Below are 25,455 nucleotides of genomic sequence, written 5' to 3' on the forward strand. Positions count from 1 at the left end.
TAGATCTTAAAATTTTGGTATAAACGGAGTTATAAGCGTTTAAAGTCCAAATTTTGTCTGACCTCTCCTACTATCTCGATCCACTGTGCCGCAGTGAAACTACCGGACCCCGTATCTCGGTTTGCAACGTCGCAGACGCCCTGTCATACTATATTTTTTAAATGAAAACCTCTCAACATCAATTCTTGAAATCTTCTGTGATTTTTCTTCTTTGAGTGACGAAGAATCTGTGAATACTTCAAGGAATGATATATTGGCTGGTTTTCATTTGCAAAAATAAAATGGGAGCATTGATTTTTAAACACCGCAAACAAGATACGTGGTCTGGTAGTTTCACCGTCGATACGCTTTTATTAGAAGGCGACTCATCCACCGGGAAAGGAAATTCACCTTCTTTATTAGAAGTGTTAAGGTATTCAAGAAAGTATGAAGTAGTAGTAGTAGTAGTATCCTACTTCTTGCGGTACGGGTCGTATCAGTCTTTCAATTTTATGCTATGCAACATATGGATTACATTTAGCAATAAAGAACCACCATCTCTGACTCTCCATAAAAGCACTTATCTCCAAAGGGAAACCCATGTCATGAATGATGTTTCGAAAATAGGCCAAAAATAGTCGTTCCTTATTGCAAAATGTAATCTATATAGAATACTGTATTTGATCACTCTGTAATCATCGGTTTTGTCATGCTGTCCATGGATTCTCACAGAAGTAGGCATGGGTTACGCATTTCTTGAATTGGTGCCGAAATACCTTCCACATTTTTCCGACTAAAAAATGCTGTCAGGAGATTAGAGACATTTCGACGGTGAAACTCCCAAACCATGTATCTCGGTTGCAGACTTTCTGTCATTCTTTATTTTTTAAATGTAGAACCACTCAACAATTTTCATATCCTTTAAAACCATCGTGATGCAACCTTTATTTGCGCGGAACAAATTCTAAAATAACTACAAAGAATGATGCTGAATTTTTCGCCTTTATAAATTAAAAAAGGAGCGGAGATTTTTAAACACCACAAACGAGATACGTGGTTTTGTGAGTTTCACTGTCGATTTCTTACAGCTCGTTAACTTACTCTCTAACTCAAACTTATCAAAAATTAGTTTCGAGATGTAATAGTTTCACCATGGATATGATATGTAATGTATAACTAATTCACTCTCAGGAGAGTAGTACTAGTACCTCCCCAGTGAATGCAAAAAAAAAAAAAAAAAAAAAGAAAAGAAAATTTTAAAAAACCAAAAAATGGACAAAAATTTATCTTAATTGCACTGTGTACATAAAACTTGGCAAAACTTGCACTATACGTACAAATACATGATAAAAACAGAAGTTGAGCTACTAGCCGATTTTTCAAATACAAGCGCAATAATTGCGACTCGCCGAAAAGATCTTGCCATAAAAATACTTAAACTTGAGTACTAAGTTTTATGTATGGTGCAAGTGAGTTAAAGTGTCGTTCATTTTTTATTAAAATTTTTAAAATTTTAACGGTTGACTGGTCTGGTGGTCTGGCAGCATTTTTTTTCTTTTGATTTGTTTTCTTTTCTTTTCTTTCTGGGCAAGCGTTCTAATATGACATAAAATATTTTGATGCCAATTTTTTTTGTTCGTTAATTTCAAATAATTTAAATTGATGGATGATTTTGAGATATAATTGTATTAGTAATACTCGATATGCATACTGACGCACGATTATTTTTATACCTAATTTTTTTTTCTGGTAATTCTGATTGGTTTTATGCTCGTCATGTATACCAAACATTTATTCAAATTTGTGGCATTAAATGCCGCAATGTGCAACTTAATATCAGATTCATAAATCATCTACGTATTGAAAGGTCAATGAATAAGGCGAGAGCCATGAAAAAATCCAGTGTAAGTACATTGAAACATTTTATTTATCATAATAAGAAAGAAAAAGAAATTAAGGAAAGAGAAACAGAGAAAATCGAGGGGGAGAAAGAAACAATGAAAAGATGTGATGAGTCTCAACATATCAACATCATAGGATTATATACAACCGGTGAAGTATTATAAATACACTTAATATTCTACGAGTATAACTACACTTTAATTTAATCAAATATAAATTAAAATGCTAACGAAAGTTATCAACATTCAGAATAGACTATGAGTTCATTGTATTCACAAAATAAAATATGTAAAAGTTTTTGATTAAAAATTACATGTCTGACTATGTAAGTTCCTTGAATTATTGTTATCATTACCGTGCTACTTCTGCAGCGGACTGAGTTTTTATCATAAATGCTCACCGCTACTCATCGCAATCGAAGTTGCTACACTATCTGACAATGAGTGCAGAAAAAAGGTAATTAAACCAAACTTAGATCATTTATGATTCGTAGTCTGTTTTAAATATTGAAGTAAAAATCACTTTCTCGGCATAAAGAGCTAAAAATTGCATTCACAAATCAATAATCTTGACGAATTCTTTCAGAAATTTTGCTTTAAATACGTATTATGATTACGTATGATTTAGAGAATACTACCTAGAGCCTAAAAAATCATCCGCAATTTTTGAGCAGGAAAGTTTTGAAACCCCTAAGAAAGCTCTTCTCTCTTTGAATAAAACAATCTATGGAAATGGTGATACTCCAGATTAAATTATACTGATCATAGGATTCAGTTATGGTGAGTGAAAAACAAATCCTGACTGAAATTAAGGATTCCTGGGCTGCCAAATCGAACCCTCTTTTTTAGGCCCTGTGGTCTGGAACTTGTAAATTGTGAAAGACACGAGGAACTTCTTGTTCGATTACGTAGTGTTTGTAGGTCCGAGTGCTCTACTACAGAATGCCAGATATTTCTTGTAATAATAACAATAACAATAGATAGAACAAAATAACAATCAATAACAATGATTCGTGTGTAATTTGGATACAATCAGTTTCTCGGATGGTTTTTTTGTTAGTTTATTTCCATTTCCAGTCTTGATCTATTGTGCGGTTTATTTCATAGATGCATAGTTGGGACCCGCGATAGCTGTCATTTTGCTGTTTGATGGGAACTTAAGTCAAGTGACAAAGGAAAATCTACATTTCACTGACAGCAGATGAATGGTGTTCAGTGGCAGAAACTATAATTTATATCACAATACATTATTAAAAAGTCTTCGAAAATTTTTCGTACTGAAAATTTTCAAAACACAGATCTACTGCACGGCAGGAAAAATATACACTTTTGCACACGATTTAATAGTTCAAACAAATGACAATTCGTACCATTAATTATTTACAAAATTTGGTTGTGGTAGAAATCACCAAGAGCTTAAAGACAGGTTTTAATCTAGATACATTAACTTAACAGATTCGAAATTTTATTGCACATGAAAAAGCAACTTCTTTGTATTGCTTATTTAAAATGTCATCATTCTTCGTGAAAGAGGGATACAAGAACAGCAAGTAAATGGTTGATCACAATAATACTCGTATTACACACAGACTTTTGACTAAGAATTCAAGTTCATTTACATGAGATTGATTCTCACAGTTTGCACAAATTATGTAGAGCAAGAAAAATGGAAAAAGGGGAAAAAAGTGAGTTCTTGTTAAAAAAAGAACCGTTTGTATTATTTGTCAAATTCCGATGGAAAATATGATTTACGAGAATAGAATTTTGGCGCCTTTAACTCACAACAAGTAAAAAGAAGTCTATAAATGTGAGAAATACCAGAGCAATCGCAGAGGGATTTCACATACACGTTCTTCATGAAAATCTGCTCTCTTCATTAAGAAGGACGGTACAAACAAATTTGAGAAATAGATCGATTTATAATTCAAACGTCCAAAACTTTTTGGCGAGCCCAGTTCCATGAGATCGGAGGCTACGATAAAAGGAACATATTGTTTCAAGTCTGATTTCGATAGTTCAAACACTGATTGAGTCTTCTCAGCTCACCAAGCCTTGTGAAATAAACTCGAGAGCTTATATTCAAAATAAAGGACATTAAAAAATGAGTGAGGATATGAAGATTGGAAGACTTAATGCTAAATAATATAAAATCAGCATATCTTAGTAAAAACACAACCAAAGAGCTGCGACTCATTTCACAGGCTGGCGATTGAGGTAAAAATGGTTCAAAATTTAGACATTTTTATCCTTCTACGACCTTGAGTTGTGTGTTCTTAACGTGTCATAGATTGCATTGAGAAATGCATGTTGAAGAGACTCCTAATGAAACTAAATGTCGCGCAACTAAATTGAAAAAAATTAAGTACACCGGTTCGTTAAAAAGGTCCATTGGCAGATGACATTGTTCAAAGACAAATTAAGCATTGCACCTGACTCGCTTAAATTTATTCAACCAAAAAATGATTACATTGAAGAAGTCAAAATCAATAAATTAAATTGTCATGAGAGTCCTTAAAACATTCTAATAAGCTGTACATGAAATGAACATTTACAAATAAATACAATATCCTGTTGATGTAAGTAAGTACATTCAAAAGACTTATAAAAGGAAACATTTCTTAAAATCACAGTGTAATTAAAAATAAAAATGAGATAATGACTTATCAAATAACTTAGTTGCAAGAGAGTAAGGAACGATTAATAATCTATTAAATTTACTACTTAAACACGTAGGTTTACACTATCGTACATTGGCACATTGATTAATCATATTATAAATTCCTTACCTACAACCTAAACAGACAATGCTGAAACTTGATTTTTCTTCCAATTACAAAATTACATTAAGAGTAAAAAATTAAAATTAATGACTAACAAAACAACAAAGTTGTTTCGCCATCCTTGAGTGTACGTGTGCTACAACGGTACGCTAACCTAAAATATTACAGTCAATGTTAAAGAGGTATCGAGAACAGCAGCACCAAATATCAGTGACCCACCTAATTTAGCCTCATTGGCATTTTTAATCATACATTCAACTTGTTTTTAGGCTTAAAGAAAAGTTGATCAGAGAAAACGAAAGAGTTTCAAAAACAGAATTATGAGACTGATAAAGATCCTTTCATGAAATACAAGGGCCAATTACATCTATTTGCTGCAATGACTTGTATTATAGTTTTGACACAAGGATAATCCATTCAAGAGACAACATGGAGCGAATCTTACAGATATCGGATTGCATAGTTGTTTTTATTAAAGGTGGATAAAGTGCCAAGTTTTACGGCTCGTTTTTGTGGGAAAAAACAACTTTGCCGGAAATGGGAGCCATTCTTCTAGCCATGCTCTCTTAGCTTCACACAGTAGTTTTCACAACGACAACTTACTATCGATGTAAAAGACATTTTGCCTTAAAGCGAGTATACACAGTTTTACCACCACATAGGCATAAACGGTCATGATGCCATATGATTTGATCTGCCGTGATGGAGGCTTTCATTTGCAGAGTGCAGATTACGTTTCGTTCTGGAGCTGAACACTTGATAGCATCCGGGCACCTTGCACCGGAACATTTCTAGTAAGTGAAGCTGCTCGTAGTGCTCTTTCATGGAAGTCCGATCAGGATAAGAGAATGAACAGAACCTACATTGGAGTAGGCCATCATTGTCGGACTTAGGAATATCTTCATCGACATTGTAGAACAAGGGAGGAAGAGGAGAGGTAGGCGAGACGAGGTCAGATTTACCATTCAAGCCAGGAATCTGGGAAAAATGACTGGGAATACCGGGGAAGCCAGGTATGCGAGGCAAAAGGAGACCTGGATGGGGTGGTAAACAGTCACCGTTTATCCCGCCAAAAGCGACAGGCAACTGACTTTGGAAACTTGGATCGGAGTAAATTCGCGCTAGAAATTCGTGTGGGAGAGCAGGGTTTGATACTAAAGATGAAAAAGGAGAGTTTGGATCTAACATGAACGGATTTTTATCAGATGAAGTTGATAGCAGTTTCCTGTGCAGATTCAAATTAGTGCTGTGTCTATCTCGACTCCGTTTCGATGGGAAGGAAGCGTTGCATCCTTCAACGGTGCACTTGTGCATCAATTTAAGGTGCACATTTTGGTAGTGTGTTTTGACGCCGAAGTGATTTTGGAAAACTTTACCGCAAGCGGTGCATTTCCGCGGGTTCTCCTTGTCTATCGGCACGTCTCCAAAATCGTCTGAGCCCTGACCGAACTCATCCGAGTCTCCGGAGCACAGGGACGACCCGGGTGATCCTGCGGGGCTTTGCAAATCAACATCATTACTAAAACTTCGAGAATTTGGAAGCTGAGCTCCTTCTTCATCATGAGCGTTTCCTGAACCATCCTTTTTATTCAAAGCTATCGGCTCGGTTTGGGAGCTTCCTGTCCAATTTTCTTTCTCTTCTTTCACTCTAACATCCTCATCACCAGTAGCTGGGCTGTTAGCTTCGTGCTTATCCTCGTTACTGTGTTTCGTTTCAATGTTATTGTTAATGGACTCCCTAAAGTAATTGTCTTTGATATCTTGATCACGCTCGTCCTTCGGGCGTTTTACACTCAAGTCCTCTGTCTTGTCCCATTCTGGGTGATCGCTATGTTCGGAAACGTTCGATGGAAAAACATTATCATTTGATTCTTCCGAGACTGGATCCTCTTTATCGGACAAATGCATCGAAACAGTGCACCTTGTTGGGTTCTGCGATTTCCGTTTCCGAGAGGACTTGGTCGTTAGATTCTCACCGTTCTCCTCTTTGACGCTGTAAGAGTCGACGACGCTCAGTGAATCTTCGTTGCTATCGATATTACTGACATTCTCATTCTCATCAGCTTCCGAGTCGGTGAGTTTACACCTTTTAATTTTCATATCTTCGGGTTTGTCCTCAGAGTGAGGCTCCGAGTCCATTTCCTCAGAGTCATCTTCACCTCCGTCAACGACAATACCCTCTTCATCGTCATCATCTGTGGTGAAACCCTCCGGGTCGTTCATGTCGCCTTTAGGCATCTCTTGTTTGTTCAACCTCAAGTCGAGGGATTGCTTGAAATCTAGGATTGAGGCCGCATTGCGGGGGTCAGTCTGAGGGGTGAGGAGTGAAAATGGACCGAAAGATAGTGGATTAAGCCCCGCGTTTAACGGTGGTATCAGCATGGGGTGAGCCTGCGCGGAGCGGCCGTCATGTGGCGAGATCTTGCGGCGTAGGTTGGGAGAGTGAAGCTTAGGGTTCGGGTTAGCCGAATGCCTGTTCCTTGACCGACGGGAACTGAACATCATATTGCAGCCTTGAACTGTGCACTTGTGCATTTCGCGCAGATGCACTGCCGAGAAGTGTATCTTCAGGGCGCCTTTGTCGCAGAAAGTTTTCAGACAAACGTTACACTGTACCCGTTTCTTTCCGGTGGCGGGGTTGATGAGTTGCGTGCCTAGGTTGAGAGGTAGATCGGAAGAGTCCCAGCGGCGCTTCATCGGGGTGGAGCCTTTGCGGAAGTGCCCTAGTCGCTGACGCGGCTGTCTGGCTTGCGAGTCGCGGCTGAGATTGAGTGCGTTTTGCGAATCGTCGTCATCCTCATCATTGGAACCGAATTCGCTGCTTCCAGCTAGACTTGAGAAATCGCCGGAGGGTGATTTGTGCCCAGACATGGGTCCCAGAGAACTGGTCGTCGTAACCGGGGGAGGAGGAGGGGGTAAACACATAGGTTGAGGACTAGTAACGCACAAATTCATGAGAGCCGGTGGACTGGTGTCAGATGTATCTGACAAGCGTCTCCGCTCTGGGGATGACTTCATAGATGGAAAACTGACACCCATCTTTCGATAGTCGAAGGGTTGCATGTTTTGAAGTCTGTTCAATGGGGACACAGAAATGGGACTACTGATATTGCTAGACGGAGAAGTGGGGGGACCGTTTGATGTTGTTGTTGGGGTGCACGTTAACCCAGTTGCTGGGAGTTTCAGGTAGTTGAGAGGGTTCTTCTGATGAGCTGGCGAAACAGGGGGCGCGGAGGTCCGCGAAGTAGGAATCTGATGTACTGATGTGGGTGGAAGAGGAGGTGTCCTTGACCTTGGAGGTGGTTGCAAGGACTGTACTGGCTTGATTGTAACACGGTCTTCTTTGTGCGACGATCGGTTGGTCGAACCCGTTGATGTTGGGACCGTGTGCGAATTAGTTTTTTCGAGGATTTTCTTCAGATCATTTTCTAACCTAGGGAGTCGCATCTCAGCTACACCATGCAAGAGTAGTTGTTGTGTTATTGCACGGGTTTCACCAAAACGAAGGAACTGCTGGAGGACGAGGGGCTCTTCCTCAGGACTACAAATGTTCCATTTGTCTAGTACGGCTCCATGTGGTTCCTGCAAAAATATAAAAACACAAATCCGATAAGTTTTTGATGTAGAAGGAAATATCTTTTATACCAAATGAGAAAAAAACATTAAGAAGTGGCCCGAATCCCTTCTTACCTTCTTACCTTCTTACCTTCTATCTCTATCTATCCCCTAGTAAAAATTGGCGGTAGACTGTGTGTTCCAAAATACTATAGACCTAAAGCCGGCTGTAAGATTTCCAATATCTTCTGTAACCGGCTGTACAATTTCTTATAGCCTTTTATAGCCGATGGCGATTAAGCAACAGCCAGACGATAAAGTTTACACTAAACGTTACTAAATAAGGATACTAGGACTTCGTTAGTTTTTGGGCTACCGCTTTCTTTTTGTGCCGTAGTATCTTGATTTATGTTGCGAGGAAAGCTCCGTACTTTTGAAGGATGCCTGTCATTCTTAATATGTTGGAGCACCTTCAATTTCTTATGATACTTTGCAATACCTCTGGTGTGAAATAGTTGCTTCAGACGCCGTGGCACGCTGCGGCGCGGCGGGCGGGCAGAGAGCGCGAAACGCGCATTGGCGCCTACAAACCTAACAGGGATACTTCACGCATTGCGCAATGCGTGAAGTATCGCTGTTAGGTTTGTAGGCGCCAGTGCGTCGCCGCGCAATGCGTGAAGTATCCCTGTTAGGTTTGTAGGCGCCAGTGCGTCGCCGCGCAATGCGTGAAGTATCCCTGTTAGGTTTGTAGGCACCAATGCGTCGCTGCTCCGCTTTGTGTTAGGCTCTAATATTTAATCTCGCGGAGTCAGCGTTTTTCAACTCATGATTTTGAAATGTTTGCACACTCTGTTTGGACCATCTCATTTTAATTGATGAAATAAAATATGTTTTAAAGGAAAATATGTGTGTTTTGTAAATATTAAGGTAGTTCCGTATCAAACTTAATGATTTCCAAAGCACACGAATTTCTACACAATTTCTTATAGCCTTTTATAGCCAATGGCGATAAAGTGTAAAGCCCGGCGATAGGAACTATAGCCCGACTGTATACTTTTTTATAGCTTCGTATAGCCGGCTATATGATTTGCTTCGCTTTCTACAGCCAGCTATATGATTTTCGATAGCCTTCTTTAGTCGGCTATAAGAGCTCCTATGGTATTTTGAAACGCAGCTCGTATCGCCAATTTTTACCAGGGTCTTTCTATCTGTCTATCTATCTATCCATCTCTCTATTCTATCTTTTATCTTTTTTCTTTCCATCTATCTTTTATACCTAACCCAAACCTGACTCTACGAGGGATAATTGCGTATTGCAATTGAAAGAATTATTTTTTATTTACAAGGAATAAAAAGGTGTATTATTTTTCGTAAATCCGCTAATTCGCGGAAAAAATATCAAAATGTTACAGAAAGTAAAACAGGAAAGCAGCTTAGAGAAAACATGTGGCCACATGTGTTTATAAGTTGATATTACTTTTGAAAAAGAGAAAGGAACAAAATGGAACTCGGTATAATCGAAATGCTACCTTTGTTCACATGGAGCTAACCGAGAAGCGAGTCCATTTTTATTCAATTGATAACGACAGACTTCTGCGCTGAAGAGGAGCAGAAGCTCAAACGAGGATCATAAGTTCACCGCAAACAACGTTGCCGGGCTACGCCTTGCAAGGGAGCCCCATGCACCACTCAAGACGTGGTAATGTGGCCATTTCAAACTCGACCTAGCAGCGGCCGGGCAGATTAAACACTGTTTTCACTGCGAGCGGAAGGAAAATAACATTAGGAGGATCTCGGGCAGTAGCTCAGAGCACTTTATTTTTACAAGATGATAATAAAAATCCAATACTTGATTGGTTCATTAGGAGGAAATTTATAAGGGAAAACATAGGATGTTGCCCATTAACAAGGACTCGTGCGGCTGCCGAGGGAGAGGGCACGGAGCCCTTGAGGGCAGAGTCGAGACCACTTGTTTTTACCCTTTCGTTTCTGTTTCGCCAGCTCGTAATGGCTGATCAAATTACGGCCGATCTCCCGGGAAATGCTCTGGCTCGTGTATTTCTGTGTACCATATTAACAAGTACCGTACGACCCCCGGACTCCGGTCCTGCCGCATCGCAAACACCCGACGGATACCCATCTTAGACGTGTCTTCTCCTCTCGGCTTTCGCAACCCTTTCGCCTTTCGCTCGACCGTTCACGAGCACCTCTTTTCGTCCTCCTCCTCGTCCCCCGTCCACCCTTCCACCCTTCCAAAATATCCTCTTGGATTACCTTTCCTTTACCTTCACGTCTCTTTCTCCTATCGTTTATTTTGCTTCCTGCACTCTGGTCTGTCTCTTCGCTCGTAAATTTATGCTTATCATTCATTTTAAGAAGAGTAATAATTTACACAATACGAAATCAAGATTTGAGTATGAAGCTACCCTCTCAGTGCGGCGAGAAAAGTTAAATCGATGACTAAAATAAAAATGCGTTCCTCTATGCAACGTTCAAAAATATCCGATCATTTTTCATTTTTCGAAAAAATACCTAGCCCGAAGTATAATACAATATTTTGTGAATATCTTAAAAAAAAGTGAAATCAAATTCACAGAAATTTTAGGAAGCATTGTTGAGTGGCTACTTTTCTGCGGTGTGCGATCTCACAATTAGAGACATGGAAAGAAGTATGGGCATAGGGTTTGCGTGCAATAGTTACAATAATCGAAATATTCACTTAAGCCATTGATATTACCTAAGTTTTTTTTCCCTAAAAGGATCTATTGCACGCAAATCAAACGCACATACTTATTTTTAGCATATATACATCCATACAGTCAATTTAACGGGGCGTTTTATGAAAAATCTAATTTTCAAAAATTATCCAGAGATTTACAGCTTAAAATGGAACAAAAGAGTAAATCGTCACATTTAATTTTAAAATGTTGAATCGAAAAGAAATTCTTTAGTTGGTATAGCTTTTGAATATATAGTGAAATTAACGCATAAATGGGTACGGTTAGAAGGAGAGCATGTCTAAGAAATCAAATACCTTCTAATCATTATCTGTTTTGATGGCAGTTCCTAATTCACAAATCCCAGATTCAAAATTGTTCCCCGCACGTGAGTCATATTTTGCTACTTAATTAAAACCTGGACCCATGCAGATATTTCAATCCAAGAATTACGAGAAAGGATATTAACCTCACGAAGACTCCCCTAATTGGTACTTGGGTCGAAGATCCCCAAACTGCAGGCAAATCAGCGGAGTTTAGAGTCCTAAACGCAGCTCGAATTTGACGATACAACCCTTCCCGTTTAAAAAACGCATTCTTTTTAATTTCGGGTTAGACCGCGCCACTCTTCATCGCGCGGGACAAAGACAGAAAACCCTCCTGACAAAGCCCTAAACGCCTCATAACCCGACCGAAACTGGGGGGAGGGGAGATTTTAGTTTAATTTGATTTACTAAATAATACACTTTTGACCAGATAGGTAATGGTAAACATAATTATACGGTCGGGGCTATTCTGGAATTCGTGAGAGGCGTTATCCTGGCAGCTGGGGAGGGGGGGGGTGGCGAAGGAGAGTCAGGCCGTTAGCGTGAGCGTCCTATCCCGGCGCACAGTGGACCGAATCAATCAGAGAGGTCGGACATGAAATTTTTGACTTAAACTGCAAATTTTGACGTCTATTTCGTCACATTTTAAGCTTCAAGGGGTGATTCTGGAGGAAAATTTCACGAGGAAATCAATGGAGCCACTTATAGAACCTCAAAATTTTGTCTAAACGGATTTCTAAGCGTTTGAAAGTTTCCAAATTTTGTCCGGCCTCTCCTATTGACTCGATCCACCGTGCGGCGCGGCGTGGCGTGGCGTTCGCAGCAACAGCACCGAGCGTTGAGCAATCCGGGACCCGAGACACGGCTATGGAACGCCGTTTGTACGAAAACCTATTTTCAGGGGGAGAAGTGATTTTTCTTGGGGGAAGAGCAATTTTCGTTGGGGGAGAAACACTTTTTCAGGGGTGGAGAAACTTTTTTAGGGGTGGAGACACTTTTTCTATGGGTGGAGAAGGAATTTCAGGGAGGCGTGAGAATTCTGTGCTCCACTCTCCCGATGAAAATCTTTCCGTCCCTGATCGTGAATATATCGAATATCTGGAGGAGAAATGAAAAAAAATCCTTCCCTCCGCCGTGCGTTCGATATCGCGACTGCTCGGTGCGGAGAAGGATCTTGCTGCGCCGCGACTGCTTTCGATATATCGATTGAGCGCGGTGGAGAAACGTTTCTACGCGTGGATCCACTTTTTTTCGCGGCGATCCACTTTTTCGTGGGGAGGAGCCGATCGCGACTGCTCGGCGCACAATGGTCCACAGACTGGATTTAACGGATCTTTATTCGAAAATGCAATGCACCGTTTTGAAAGTTGAAGGAGCTAATCATTTTAGGGTCGCGGATTTTATTGTACATCTTAGTGAGTGAAACAAAATATTAACATCCTGACCGAGAAACTTGACTTTAATTGTGATTTCTGACGCTTTTAAGACTCAAGATTTTTTCTCCTATTACGACAAGGGTCATTCCACGTCAAGTGTACCAGGCTCGGAACCCGACCCCCTCCGATTTGGCTGAAAATTGGTATACGGGGTCTTTACATAATTATAAGAAACTAATTTGAAGGGTTTTCCCATCTGACGCCCCGTTCGCGAGATATCGACCCCCAAAGATGGGGTGAATTTTAGCGATATTCAAAAACGCCCGTTTTAGCGATTCTCATTTTCTCGACTTCCCTCTCTTTGACTCTCCATAGCGAGACTCTGTATCAATCCATCATACTTTGAAAGAGTGTTTCTAGACCAGTTTTTCATGTAGATTCTGAATATGCCATCGAAATTTAGCTAAAAATTATTCTAATGGCCGTAATTTAGGGTTTTTTAAAATTTACGATTTTTTCGCCATTCAATGTTCAAACTGAAAACTCGAAAAAACTGTCTCTCAGATTTTCGATTTTTTATTTTTTACTTCAAGCTTAGGATGTATACTTTCGGTTCATATACTTTTTTCAATGGAACTCGGACGGTTAAGGGCCTAAAAAAATTCAAATAGGCCAAAAAAGGTCAAAAATGGTAAAAAAAGACGAATTTTTACATGTAAATCCAAATCTTTCGATAGTAAACTCTTCAATTATCGATATTTTTTCCCTTTCTACCCTCTAATATGTATAAAATCAGACTAGCAACGCTTCCCATACATTCACCGATCGATTAACGGCCTGAGGGAAACCGGAAACCGACCAAATATCCTCGAAATTTACGCAAAAAGGCGATTTTTCACATCGTAACCGATGCATACCATGGATTGTAACTGCAATTTCTAATTTTCTCTACCTATTTCAACCTTAAGGTATATACTTTCGAGTAATAAACACTTACTAACGTGCATCGATGGGGCACGGGTCTAAACGGAAATTAAAACCGGCCGGAAATGCTCAAAAATGACGGCGAAAAACGATTTATTACACGGGAACCGATGCATCTCCTGAATAGTCACTGAAGTTTTAATTTTTTCTCTTTACTTCAACCTTATGGTGTAATCTTTCGAGTACTTAACACTAATAAAAGTGCATCGATGTGTTACGGAGCTAAACGGAAATGGAAACCGGCCGAAAATGCTCAAAAAGGCGGGGTTTCCCACGGTAATCCGAGCATCTCATGAATAGTCACTGCAGTTTTAATTTTTTTTCTCTTCTTCGAACTCAAGGTGTACTTTTGAAAAGCTTACATTACACATTATCCATTTATTGGTAAAATATCTAAAAAAAAAATCGAATTAGAAATAAACCGAAAATTCAAAAAAAAAAAAAAAAAAAAAAAAAAAAAAAAAAAAAAGGCGATAAATGAAGTTGATTTGAATCGATGATATGATTTAAAGGAGCCGATGCTTGCATCATAAAAATCGCCGATTATAAACTTGACGGTGGAAAAATATGATGCACTTCATCGATCTTTTGGAGGACCTTTCTAAAGGTAAAGGCAGCCTGACACTCCTTTAGATTGATATAATCCACTCCGTAGATTGATATTTCACTTCCTCTAATCTTTTCTCTCTTGAGCTATAAGAAAGAGAAGGTGACTCAGAGTAACTGCCCCAGGGGTCGGCCTCTTCGTTCTCTTTTGATTGAGCTCAGTGGTCAAGTACGGCCTCCAGTGATGCGGTCAGGTCAAGTCAAGACCTTTTGTTCCTCTTTCTTTTCTGAAACTCTGGTTTTTATGGTTTTACTAGCCGTTCTGGACTTGCTTTGCGCGTCCGTCACGGCCAGCCAAGGGGCTGCGCCCCCTTGACCCCCGAGCACTCGCTACGCGAGTGACATTCGGCTCGCTCCGCGAGCTATTTTTCTCATGATTGGGCATTTGAGCACTAAGATGTATACATTTTGGAGACTCTGGAGGCAAAGATGATTTCGTCACAGAACCTTGTTGCCGGAGCGTGCCATCGTTTGCACATGAATAGATGTGTGGAGATGAAGCGATGATGGGGATCGATCATTTCTTCACAAACGCGTTTGATTGGGACGTCATCCCATCGGGTGGCGGAAAAAGACAATCCATGCATCTCCTTCCGCGATTTGACTTGCTGAAGTAGCAAAAGTTCATCTTTACCTCTTAAGAAGATTATCGGTGGCGTAGGGGTCTAAAAACTGCTCAACGATACTGCGATTATAAACTTGACGGTGGAAAAATATGATGCACTTCATCGATCTTTTGGAGGACCTTTCTAAAGGTAAAGGCAGCCCGACACTCGTTTCAAAAAAGTTAGAAGCCAAGATAACTAGCTAAGAATTACACCCCTACGGCTTCTGAATAGAGGCGATGAAGAACGGCTAGCCCTAACTTTTTTTTTTTCTCACGTGGAGGAGGTTGAGGGGAATCCGTCGGCGGACGATGTCCAATGAGGGACCAAGTGTGCCTTAGACTTCGACTTGACTGAGAATTCCAGCAATAGTTACAATAAAATGAGGAAGATAGTTCGAATAAGAACTGGAGGTTTGACTTGGACCTGATTTACGGGCAGGTAGAAAATATCGTTCATTAATATTGACAATAAATATTGCAAAAAAGTAAATGCTAAAATTTGAAAAAGGGTGAGACATCACGCTGCCTTTCCGTACACCCGTATAATTTATTTGCTGGAAAACTCAGAATCCCAAATTTTAACAGCGGATTTAAACCAAAGAAAAAGCGAGGATACAAATGAAATAGAGCAAGGAACAAAACCATAATTAATATAAACTTCGAAGTATTCAGACTTTCAGCGATTCTACCTTTTTTTACTTTTTCACTCGAGAGGTTGCCAGATTGTGCGATAAATGTGAATATTTTACATGGATTTGAATTGGGAAAAGTGTTTAAAAAAAAAACAACTTATCTGGCAACAGTAGAGTCCGGGGGGGACGAGAGGCTGCCTTCCTGGGAAAACCCATGATTTAGCCGGAAATGTCATTAAAACAATTGATTCCGTTTGAAGCATCAATTGTATACCAGGGGAAAGCTATTTTAAAATAATAATTGTAAATGGACACAGATGCTACAGAGAGGGAAAAAGGGAAGGGAGAGGAAATGAAATGAGGATATGATTACTAATATGCAATCAGAGAGAATAAAACAAAAACATCAGAGAAATTTATATGCGATGAAAGTATAAGAAAAAAGGAACTCGAACTATAGTATCGTTGAGCAGTTTTTAGACCCCTACGCCACCGATAATCTTCTTAAGAGGTAAAGATGAACTTTTGCTACTTCAGCAAGTCAAATCGCGGAAGGAGATGCATGGATTGTCTTTTTCCGCCACCCGATGGGATGACGTCCCAATCAAACGCGTTTGTGAAGAAATGATCGATCCCCATCATCGCTTCATCTCCACACATCTATTCATGTGCAAACGATGGCACGCTCCGGCAACAAGGTTCTGTGACGAAATCATCTTTGCCTCCAGAGTCTCCAAAATGTATACATCTTAGTGCTCAAATGCCCAATCATGAGAAAAATAGCTCGCGGAGCGAGCCGAATGTCACTCGCGTAGCGAGTGCTCGGGGGTCAAGGGGGCGCAGCCCCTTGGCTGGCCGTGACGGACGCGCAAAGCAAGTCCAGAACGGCTAGTAAAACCATAAAAACCAGAGTTTCAGAAAAGAAAGAGGAACAAAAGGTCTTGACTTGACCTGACCGCATCACTGGAGGCCGTACTTGACCACTGAGCTCAATCAAAAGAGAACGAAGAGGCCGACCCCTGGGGCAGTTACTCTGAGTCACCTTCTCTTTCTTATAGCTCAAGAGAGAAAAGATTAGAGGAAGTGAAATATCAATCTACGGAGTGGATTATATCAATCTAAAGGAGTGTCAGGCTGCCTTTACCTTTAGAAAGGTCCTCCAAAAGATCGATGAAGTGCATCATATTTTTCCACCGTCAAGTTTATAATCGGCGATTTTTATGATGCAAGCATCGGCTCCTTTAAATCATATCATCGATTCAAATCAACTTCATTTATCGCCTTTTTTTTTTTTTTTTTTTTTTTTTTTTTTTTTTTTTTTTGAATTTTCGGTTTATTTCTAATTCGATTTTTTTTTTAGATATTTTACCAATAAATGGATAATGTGTAATGTAAGCTTTTCAAAAGTACACCTTGAGTTCGAAGAAGAGAAAAAAAATTAAAACTGCAGTGACTATTCATGAGATGCTCGGATTACCGTGGGAAACCCCGCCTTTTTGAGCATTTTCGGCCGGTTTCCATTTCCGTTTAGCTCCGTAACACATCGATGCACTTTTATTAGTGTTAAGTACTCGAAAGATTACACCATAAGGTTGAAGTAAAGAGAAAAAATTAAAACTTCAGTGACTATTCAGGAGATGCATCGGTTCCCGTGTAATAAATCGTTTTTCGCCGTCATTTTTGAGCATTTCCGGCCGGTTTTAATTTCCGTTTAGACCCGTGCCCCATCGATGCACGTTAGTAAGTGTTTATTACTCGAAAGTATATACCTTAAGGTTGAAATAGGTAGAGAAAATTAGAAATTGCAGTTACAATCCATGGTATGCATCGGTTACGATGTGAAAAATCGCCTTTTTGCGTAAATTTCGAGGATATTTGGTCGGTTTCCGGTTTCCCTCAGGCCGTTAATCGATCGGTGAATGTATGGGAAGCGTTGCTAGTCTGATTTTATACATATTAGAGGGTAGAAAGGGAAAAAATATCGATAATTGAAGAGTTTACTATCGAAAGATTTGGATTTACATGTAAAAATTCGTCTTTTTTTACCATTTTTGACCTTTTTTGGCCTATTTGAATTTTTTTAGGCCCTTAACCGTCCGAGTTCCATTGAAAAAAGTATATGATCCGAAAGTATACATCCTAAGCTTGAAGTAAAAAATAAAAAATCGAAAATCTGAGAGACAGTTTTTTCGAGTTTTCAGTTTGAACATTGAATGGCGAAAAAATCGTAAATTTTAAAAAACCCTAAATTACGGCCATTAGAATAATTTTTAGCTAAATTTCGATGGCATATTCAGAATCTACATGAAAAACTGGTCTAGAAACACTCTTTCAAAGTATGATGGATTGATACAGAGTCTCGCTATGGAGAGTCAAAGAGAGGGAAGTCGAGAAAATGAGAATCGCTAAAACGGGCGTTTTTGAATATCGCTAAAATTCACCCCATCTTTGGGGGTCGATATCTCGCGAACGGGGCGTCAGATGGGAAAACCCTTCAAATTAGTTTCTTATAATTATGTAAAGACCCCGTATACCAATTTTCAGCCAAATCGGAGGGGGTCGGGTTCCGAGCCTGGTACACTTGACGTGGAATGACCCACAATAAAGAACATATATAAACAATTGTTTTTTAAAAAAAAAGTCTCCCGGTCGTGATCAGGTGATTTGAATGTATTTTTAGGCGCTGAATTCGAATATGACCTCCGTTTTTGTGCATCGCCCTTCAATCTTGGGCAGAAAATGGGCATTTTTGGTGTTTTTGCGACTGTTGACCCCCGCATCATGTAGGTAAAATTTTTCTCATGTACGAAATTATACTACTCTCATATATTTTGAGCCGCTGAGTCCAAAAATGACCTTCGTTTTTTCCTTTCATCTTTCACTTTTCCGAAAAAGCGACTTTTGCCCGGGAAAATGAGGAAATTTGACGTCTTTTTGTGATGCCTGCAATTCATTTTGGTACATTTTCCTGGACCCACGGTAGAGTTGTTCTTATGTATTTTAAGCTGCTGCTAAATCCGAATATGACCTCGGTTTTGTTTATCACTCTCCAGCACTGCGATAACGCTAATTCTTCCGAGCCTTTCTTGTAAAACCTTTTGCGACCCCAAAGTCTATTAAAAATATATTGTAAAAATGTTTTCGATGTGCGATACATCGATTCTTATGTATTTTGACTTGATGACCTTTGATTTTCACTATCACACCTGTTTTTCCCGGCAAAGTCGATTTTCCTCGGAGAACCAGCTTTTTTCGTACTGTTGCGACGATTTTCCTGTTCTGAGGAGTTTTAGATATTTTCCGAGATCCTCTTTAGGTCTGCTCTGATGTCTTTAGAGTCATCGAACCCGAGTTTGACCTCTACTTGCCTCTGACAAAGCCTCGCTATCCTTAGACCTTTAGTCCTAAAAGGGTCAGAAATCACAATTAAAGTCAAGTTTCTCGGTCAGGATGTTAATATTTTGTTTCACTCACTAAGATGTACAATAAAATCCGCGACCCTAAAATGATTAGCTCCTTCAACTTTCAAAACGGTGCATTGCATTTTCGAATAAAGATCCGTTAAATCCAGTCTGTGGACCATTGTGCGCCGAGCAGTCGCGATCGGCTCCTCCCCACGAAAAAGTGGATCGCCGCGAAAAAAAGTGGATCCACGCGTAGAAACGTTTCTCCACCGCGCTCAATCGATATATCGAAAGCAGTCGCGGCGCAGCAAGATCCTTCTCCGCACCGAGCAGTCGCGATATCGAACGCACGGCGGAGGGAAGGATTTTTTTTTCATTTCTCCTCCAGATATTCGATATATTCACGATCAGGGACGGAAAGATTTTCATCGGGAGAGTGGAGCACAGAATTCTCACGCCTCCCTGAAATTCCTTCTCCACCCATAGAAAAAGTGTCTCCACCCCTAAAAAAGTTTCTCCACCCCTGAAAAAGTGTTTCTCCCCCGACGAAAATTGCTCTTCCCCCAAGAAAAATCACTTCTCCCCCTGAAAATAGGTTTTCGTACAAACGGCGTTCCATACACGGCACTCACGGCAGTTGAGACGCTCGTCGTTTGGTGCTATTAATTACAGGTGCAAGGGTAAAAGGTTTCCGAGTGTTTATTATCGCCGTTCGGCTTCTGTCTCACCGTCGTCGCGGTGCCGGATTTGTCACGCAATAACTCGAAAAAAAAAAAGAATAAGAAGGAGAGGGAGAAAAAGAGAAAAGAAAGTATTATCGCGTTATAACCTTTTACCCCGCGGTGAATTGACACGAAGTCGATATTGGCGCGGTTGCGTAACGAGAGACTAGGAAATTATTGGACATCAAGTCGCGGTTTGCCATCGTGGGCGTGGGGCAAGTTGAAACAGCCTAAAAAAGAACGCAAAATTTTAGGGAGTGATGATTGCATTATGCAAAGTTGAACCAGAGGCATTCCGATGATGCTACGATTGTGCAACTTCATCCTTCGCGATTATTTTACTAAAATTATAAAAAAATATTAGATTTAAAAGATTTGTGTCCTAAATTTACAGTTTTTAGCGAGTAAAATAGAAACTGTTATGGATAATCAGGTCGTTCTTCCAAGGCAAAAGAAGTTCCACAATCTTAGCAACATTACAATGTTCCTGGTTCCTTTTTGCAAAATGCGATCCAATTAATGTCTTGTACAACGAAAAATCTTTTCGATTGGCAAAAGTCGTTCTCGTCTCTTAATCATCGATTTATAAACTCGCCCTGTTGAACTTTCAGTACTGCGGTCCACGGAAACCAAATAATTGCCTGTTGCACTTCATTCCAGCTCTACGAGCTCAATTTTGTTTCATTTTCCTAAAATTGATTTAATTTTTTTTTCCGAACCTTCAGCATCTTTGTACTACAAGGAGTTGGAGCACAGTTCTTAAATTTTGAAAAATTTTCACCTTTGGACATAATCTTTCATTATTTTCGAAATCGATTTTTAGATAATGCATCACTATTAAATGTCCCGTTTAAAAATAAACTAGCGATCGAAATTACAGCGGCAAGTGCAAAAATAATTCATAAAACACACGAACCAAATTGTTTCAACAGGAAGGTTCACCTCAACCAAGCGCGACCTCCCGGTTTCGCAGTTTCGATCGAGATGGCAGCACTGTGGCCGGATAATGCGCTTGATTGCTCGCTCCTTAACCGCGCTGGAAAAATGGTTTTGGTTTTTAACAGCCCGAAATTAAGGCTTACGACTCGACTTGGATACTAAACGTCAGCGTGTGACTGCACTCGGAGGAGGGAGGGAGGGAGTAGGAGGGTAATTATATCCTCCCCAATTGGGAGCCGTCACAGTGCCTCGTAGCCGCGGGATTTCATTCGGATGCGTTTTTCTCGAAAAAAAGAAGAAAAAAAAAACACGGGACAAATGTTTTCCGTGATTCGGAGCGCTAATAACGGACGATCATGCAACCAGTGCTCGCGCGGGTTTCATCACTGATCAACCTGCTACGCCGAAATTCGAGTTAATTTTCGACTGTGTTAGAATCACGCCGTTCTACGATGAGGTCCGGTGTGTGATGTTCGTTTTCGAGGCTGTGGGCTCAATCGTCGAGAGTAAAAACACAGTGATTTTGATTGAAAAATCACTGAGGAAGGGAAAGAAATTCTACTATTAGTCACGCCGACACAGCTTTCACCGTCACCGTGATTTCTGCGTGTCTAGTGTTACTCTGTGGTACCTTTTTTGTGGCAGATCAACCTAAATGGATTTGTTGCTTAACACAACTATGTGTTAAATCGACCTAAACCGTAGGTATCGGGGCATGAAGAGGGTGTCCTATACTACGGACTGTCTGTACTCTTGTTTTTTCCTCCCTGATTTCACAATCAGAGGTTGCGACTTACGAGTGGCTAGCGCATTGGATTACCGCCGATGCGATTCAGATTCGATCTTGGTGGCTGGCGCTTAATTTGTAAAGCCCGTATCAGACGATCGAAGTAGAGGTTTCAAAGAGACTCATCGATTGCTCAGACTTAAACCGCTGGCCAATGAGAGGGCCAGGAAAGGCATCGATGAACCTCTTTGAAGCCTCTAGTTTGATCGTCTGATACGGGCTTAACGAGGTTACAGATTTTCAACACAAAGATTTTGTCACTTCAACCCAAAGATTTGGTCTTTTCAACCAAAATATTTGGTCGATTTCATCGCCCCTCGGGCGCAAGGGCGTAATTTTCAAGTGAGCTGGGTTTGACATAAAAATCAGTGATTTCTGGGGCTCATGCGGAAATCGAGATACGTTCTTACGTCATGAGAGCGATGATTTGACACGGAACACAAAACAAATTAACAAACAGTCTGCGTTACTTCGTGTCTTACTTCCCACAAAAACACAAAATTTTGGTTACTGTCTTGTGCTCATGGATCGTATTTGATAGTGACTCGATGTATCGTTCGGTTCAGAACAATAGAACAAAACCTCAAAACATAATTTTTTGGATTTAAGTTAGAAAAGCTGGAAATGAGAAAATTCCTAACGATTTCACTTTTTATTGCCCCTAGGTACTCAGCAAAATAGAAAATCTATCACAAAAGGCCCATTCCCTTAGATTTCTAAATTGACTTTCGAGGCTATGTTCACGCGTTGAACCGATCGATATCGACACAATCTCGCCTGTTTGATGTGTCGAACACGATGCGCTCTGCCGCTCATCATCTATTAATTATCGCCAAGAAAAGAAATGAAAGCAAGACTGTTATTTCAGTACGAAAAAATCCGAGTATCATGACTGGGTGTTACGTCTACATCGGGGAGGCGAGAAAAGCGGGTCAACAGGTGACCTTGCGCCAGCCGCGACAACGGAAAAGTGCAATTAAACACCGAGATGCAACCTTTGCGCAATCTTGAGTGTCGGCGCATTTGAGTGTGTGCAGTTTTCTCCCGGCAACGAAAAATGACAAACCTTTGCCGTTGCGGTCCTCGCCCGACGGAGAAAAACTTTTTCACTGATAAGCTGTCCCGATAAGCTTGTCGCGCCGCCGCCGGGGTTCTCAGAGCTGTGTGTGAGCGTGGTCAATGCGCCGATCCGACGAGATTGAGAAATTGCCAACAGAGAGGGAGAGAGGGATGAGAGAGAGAGAGAGAGACGGAATTCACTCGCATTACAGGCTGTACATAAATATAGGTTTGAAGAGCTACATAATATATAGAGAGTGGATGAGAAAGGGGGTAGTGGGAGGACGAAGCCTAGAGGGTGTACAAGGGGGGTGATGAGGGGGCTCGGAGAGGGTGATTGTGAAGAATAGCAACTTTTGAGGCATGGCAGGGGACTTGAGATAACGGGCTGATGGGTCATTTTAGCGCGACCCTGATTACAGCGGCGGCCTTTATCAATAGAGCAACAGTGCCATGTTTCTATACTAAAATATCCATAAGTTCATTTGATTAAATTATACTGATGCTCCTTGAAAAAGCAACTGTAACGCCCAAAAATAAGTCTAAATTTCGAAAATGAATAATTGAATACCAACGCGCGGTGAGGGGCTCCGCGTTAATTTTGGCGGGAGATGACGCACACTGGAAAAAAAACACATTATATCTAGAGTCAAGACTCTTAAAAACATCGACAAGAAAAAGTACTCTTGATTCAATCAGAATCTAGCTTAAATCAAGTACCAAGCCTTTCAATTTAAACGGATTTCGTTTTGATTCAAGCAAAAATCCGATTGAATCAAGAGTATTTTTTCTTGTCAATGTTTTCAAGAGTCTGGACTCTAGATCCAATGTGTTTTTTTCCAGTGCATTTAACTATTGGCAAAATGTGTGCGGTAAAAGTATGATGCATCTTCATATGAGCTTTGAGAAAAAAAAAGAAAAAGAAAAAAAAAACACACGACTTCTGTGACACTCTTCTAAACACGTTTCCTTCCTACGAATGACTAGATTGTGACTCTGTTTGCTGAACCTTTGAGTGCCAAGACTTTATTGTATTACGTTTTATTTAATATTAAGCACTTTCAATGATTACAAGGGACTGTTCACAGAACATAACGCTAAATTTCGGATTTTTCCACCCGGAGACTGTGTGCTCTTATCCTTCAACACGCGAACCTAAACTGGCGTAACGCTCTCCTCAACCCCCTTCTTCCTAGAGCGTTGCGTTTTTTTATGGAAGACCCCTAATTTCACATTTCACCAAACTGAATTTTACAAAATCCTGCAACCATCGACGTCAGTTAATTCTTTAAAATATAACTTTGCCTCTTTGAAAAACCTCAGCGAAAACTAGTTAAAGGCGGTTTTTGTGTCTTTGTTTTGTAAAGTTATTTATTTCATCGAGGCAACAGCGAGTGACCTCTCGGGTGAACTTCAAAAGCGGTCTGGTCACCGAGCCTCCAATTAAATCACTTGGTTGGCGCTGATATCGCTGATGACGCGTCAACGCGCCGCACCGCTGCGGTGTCAAAGTCGTTTTTTCGTCATCGAAGTCTCGGACTTAGGCGCTCACGGTACTCATTTGCGTGGCAACCGACCCGAGGCGGTTAGGTAAGCCTGCCGTCCGAAAGCTACGCCGAAACGGCTCGTGACAGACCTCGAAACGGTTTGTGACCCCTGATACGCTGAGTTTCGGAAAACGGCGGCGAACATCATCAAAGAAAGAGTGTCGCGTGCCGCGAAAAATCGCCGTTGCTCATTAGTCGTAAAGGCGGGGCGAAGGTCACCGTAGTTTCCAGACCTTCGTGCGCCTGTTTTTTATTTCCCTCCGAAACTCAACAACAATAGAGAGAGAAAAGCTGACCCGTCATTTTTGTCGCGCACGATTTCAGAAATAGATACGTTTGAAGTTCCCCGATCTTGCTCTGTTGTTTCGTTCTTGTTTTGTGTTGGTTAATGTTGTTCAAAAAAACCCGGGAAAATTCCTACGAACTACATGCAGTCTCTAGTACAATTGCACAATGCCGTACAATACTACGGCAGAATACTGGATGTTGGAGTGATGCTCACCTGGAGGATGTAGCCGCGAGCGTAGTCTTCCTGGGACCATCCGAAGCCGGCGAGGACTTGGGTGACCTGGTCGCGGTGGAGGACGCTGAAGAGGCGATCCAGGAGGATCTTGAGCCGGATCGGGAGGGCCTGGCACCCGTAGAGCACCAACGAGGCGATGTCGAACACCACGTTCGCCTGCACCGGCTCCACCGGGCTCCCGCCCAGGACGTGCCGGAATCCCAGCTTGTCCAGTGCTGCAACATACAAACAAACTCCGTCAAGGATTTTCACTTGACACGTGACAAACACCCTGAAAATCGATCCTTTTTCATGCGTTTAAATGGCAAAATAAATCCTTTTACGTGTGGTTAAATGGCAAAATAGATCCTTTTTCATGGGTTTAAATAGAAAAGTCAATCTTCTTATGAATGACACTTTTCCACGGATTTAAATGGAAAAACCGACCCTTTCCAAGGCTTTAAATGGAAAAATCGATCCTTTTCACGGATTTAAACGGCAAAATCGATACTTTTCCATGGGTTCAAACGGCAAATTTGATCCATTTTCATGGGTTGAAATGGCAGATGAATATCGATCGCGAAGCAAGACACGCGACTGAACTCATCACCTGAGCGTCCTTGCATTCTGCGGTTACTTCTGACTCGAGGGGACGAGGCCCATGCTTTCACCGGGGCCGGTCCGAAGGGTCCGAATGATAACCGAGCCAGAATAAACAAATTAAAGCTCCCGCCTGAACATGCTCAACATCCCGGGCAAGTTTGCTTCCTCCTTGAGCAGCCGCGGCCACGACCTAGTCGCTAATTGAGCCTTCAATTAAGTTATGTAACCCTTTCGCCCCCGGCTCCGCCTCGACAAACCCGGGTCGCTACCCCCCGAGCCACCCCCGATTGAACCACCCCCGCCCCCGCACAATGGGATCATCCCTCACCACTCGATGCCAGTTCCTGTATTCTGAGCTCACGTTAGTTGGCTTGTTCGTGGACAAAATATTTTGAGACCTATACCTTAAAATTAATCAAATCAAATTGT

At 41.0% G+C, this 25,455-nt stretch overlaps 1 protein-coding gene across 5 annotated transcripts in view; it reads right to left on the reverse strand.

Moving 5' to 3' along the window:
* Nucleotides 1-1,884: 1,884 nt before the first annotated feature.
* The window catches only part of LOC109041868 (zinc finger protein basonuclin-2), a 293,909-nt gene continuing 270,338 nt past the window's right edge, over nt 1,885-25,455 (reverse strand). For all 5 annotated transcript variants that reach the window (XM_019058365.2, XM_019058363.2, XM_019058364.2 and 2 more), the window contains 2 exons: nt 24,424-24,659; nt 1,885-8,242 (listed from right to left, as the gene is read on the reverse strand). In XM_019058365.2, coding sequence (XP_018913910.2) covers nt 5,333-8,242; nt 24,424-24,659 — 3,146 coding nt within the window. In that variant the 3' untranslated portion in view covers nt 1,885-5,332. The remainder of the gene's footprint in view (nt 8,243-24,423; nt 24,660-25,455) is intronic.

This window comes from Bemisia tabaci, chromosome 2, assembly GCF_918797505.1.
Source record: "Bemisia tabaci chromosome 2, PGI_BMITA_v3".
NCBI lineage: Eukaryota > Metazoa > Arthropoda > Insecta > Hemiptera > Aleyrodidae > Bemisia > Bemisia tabaci.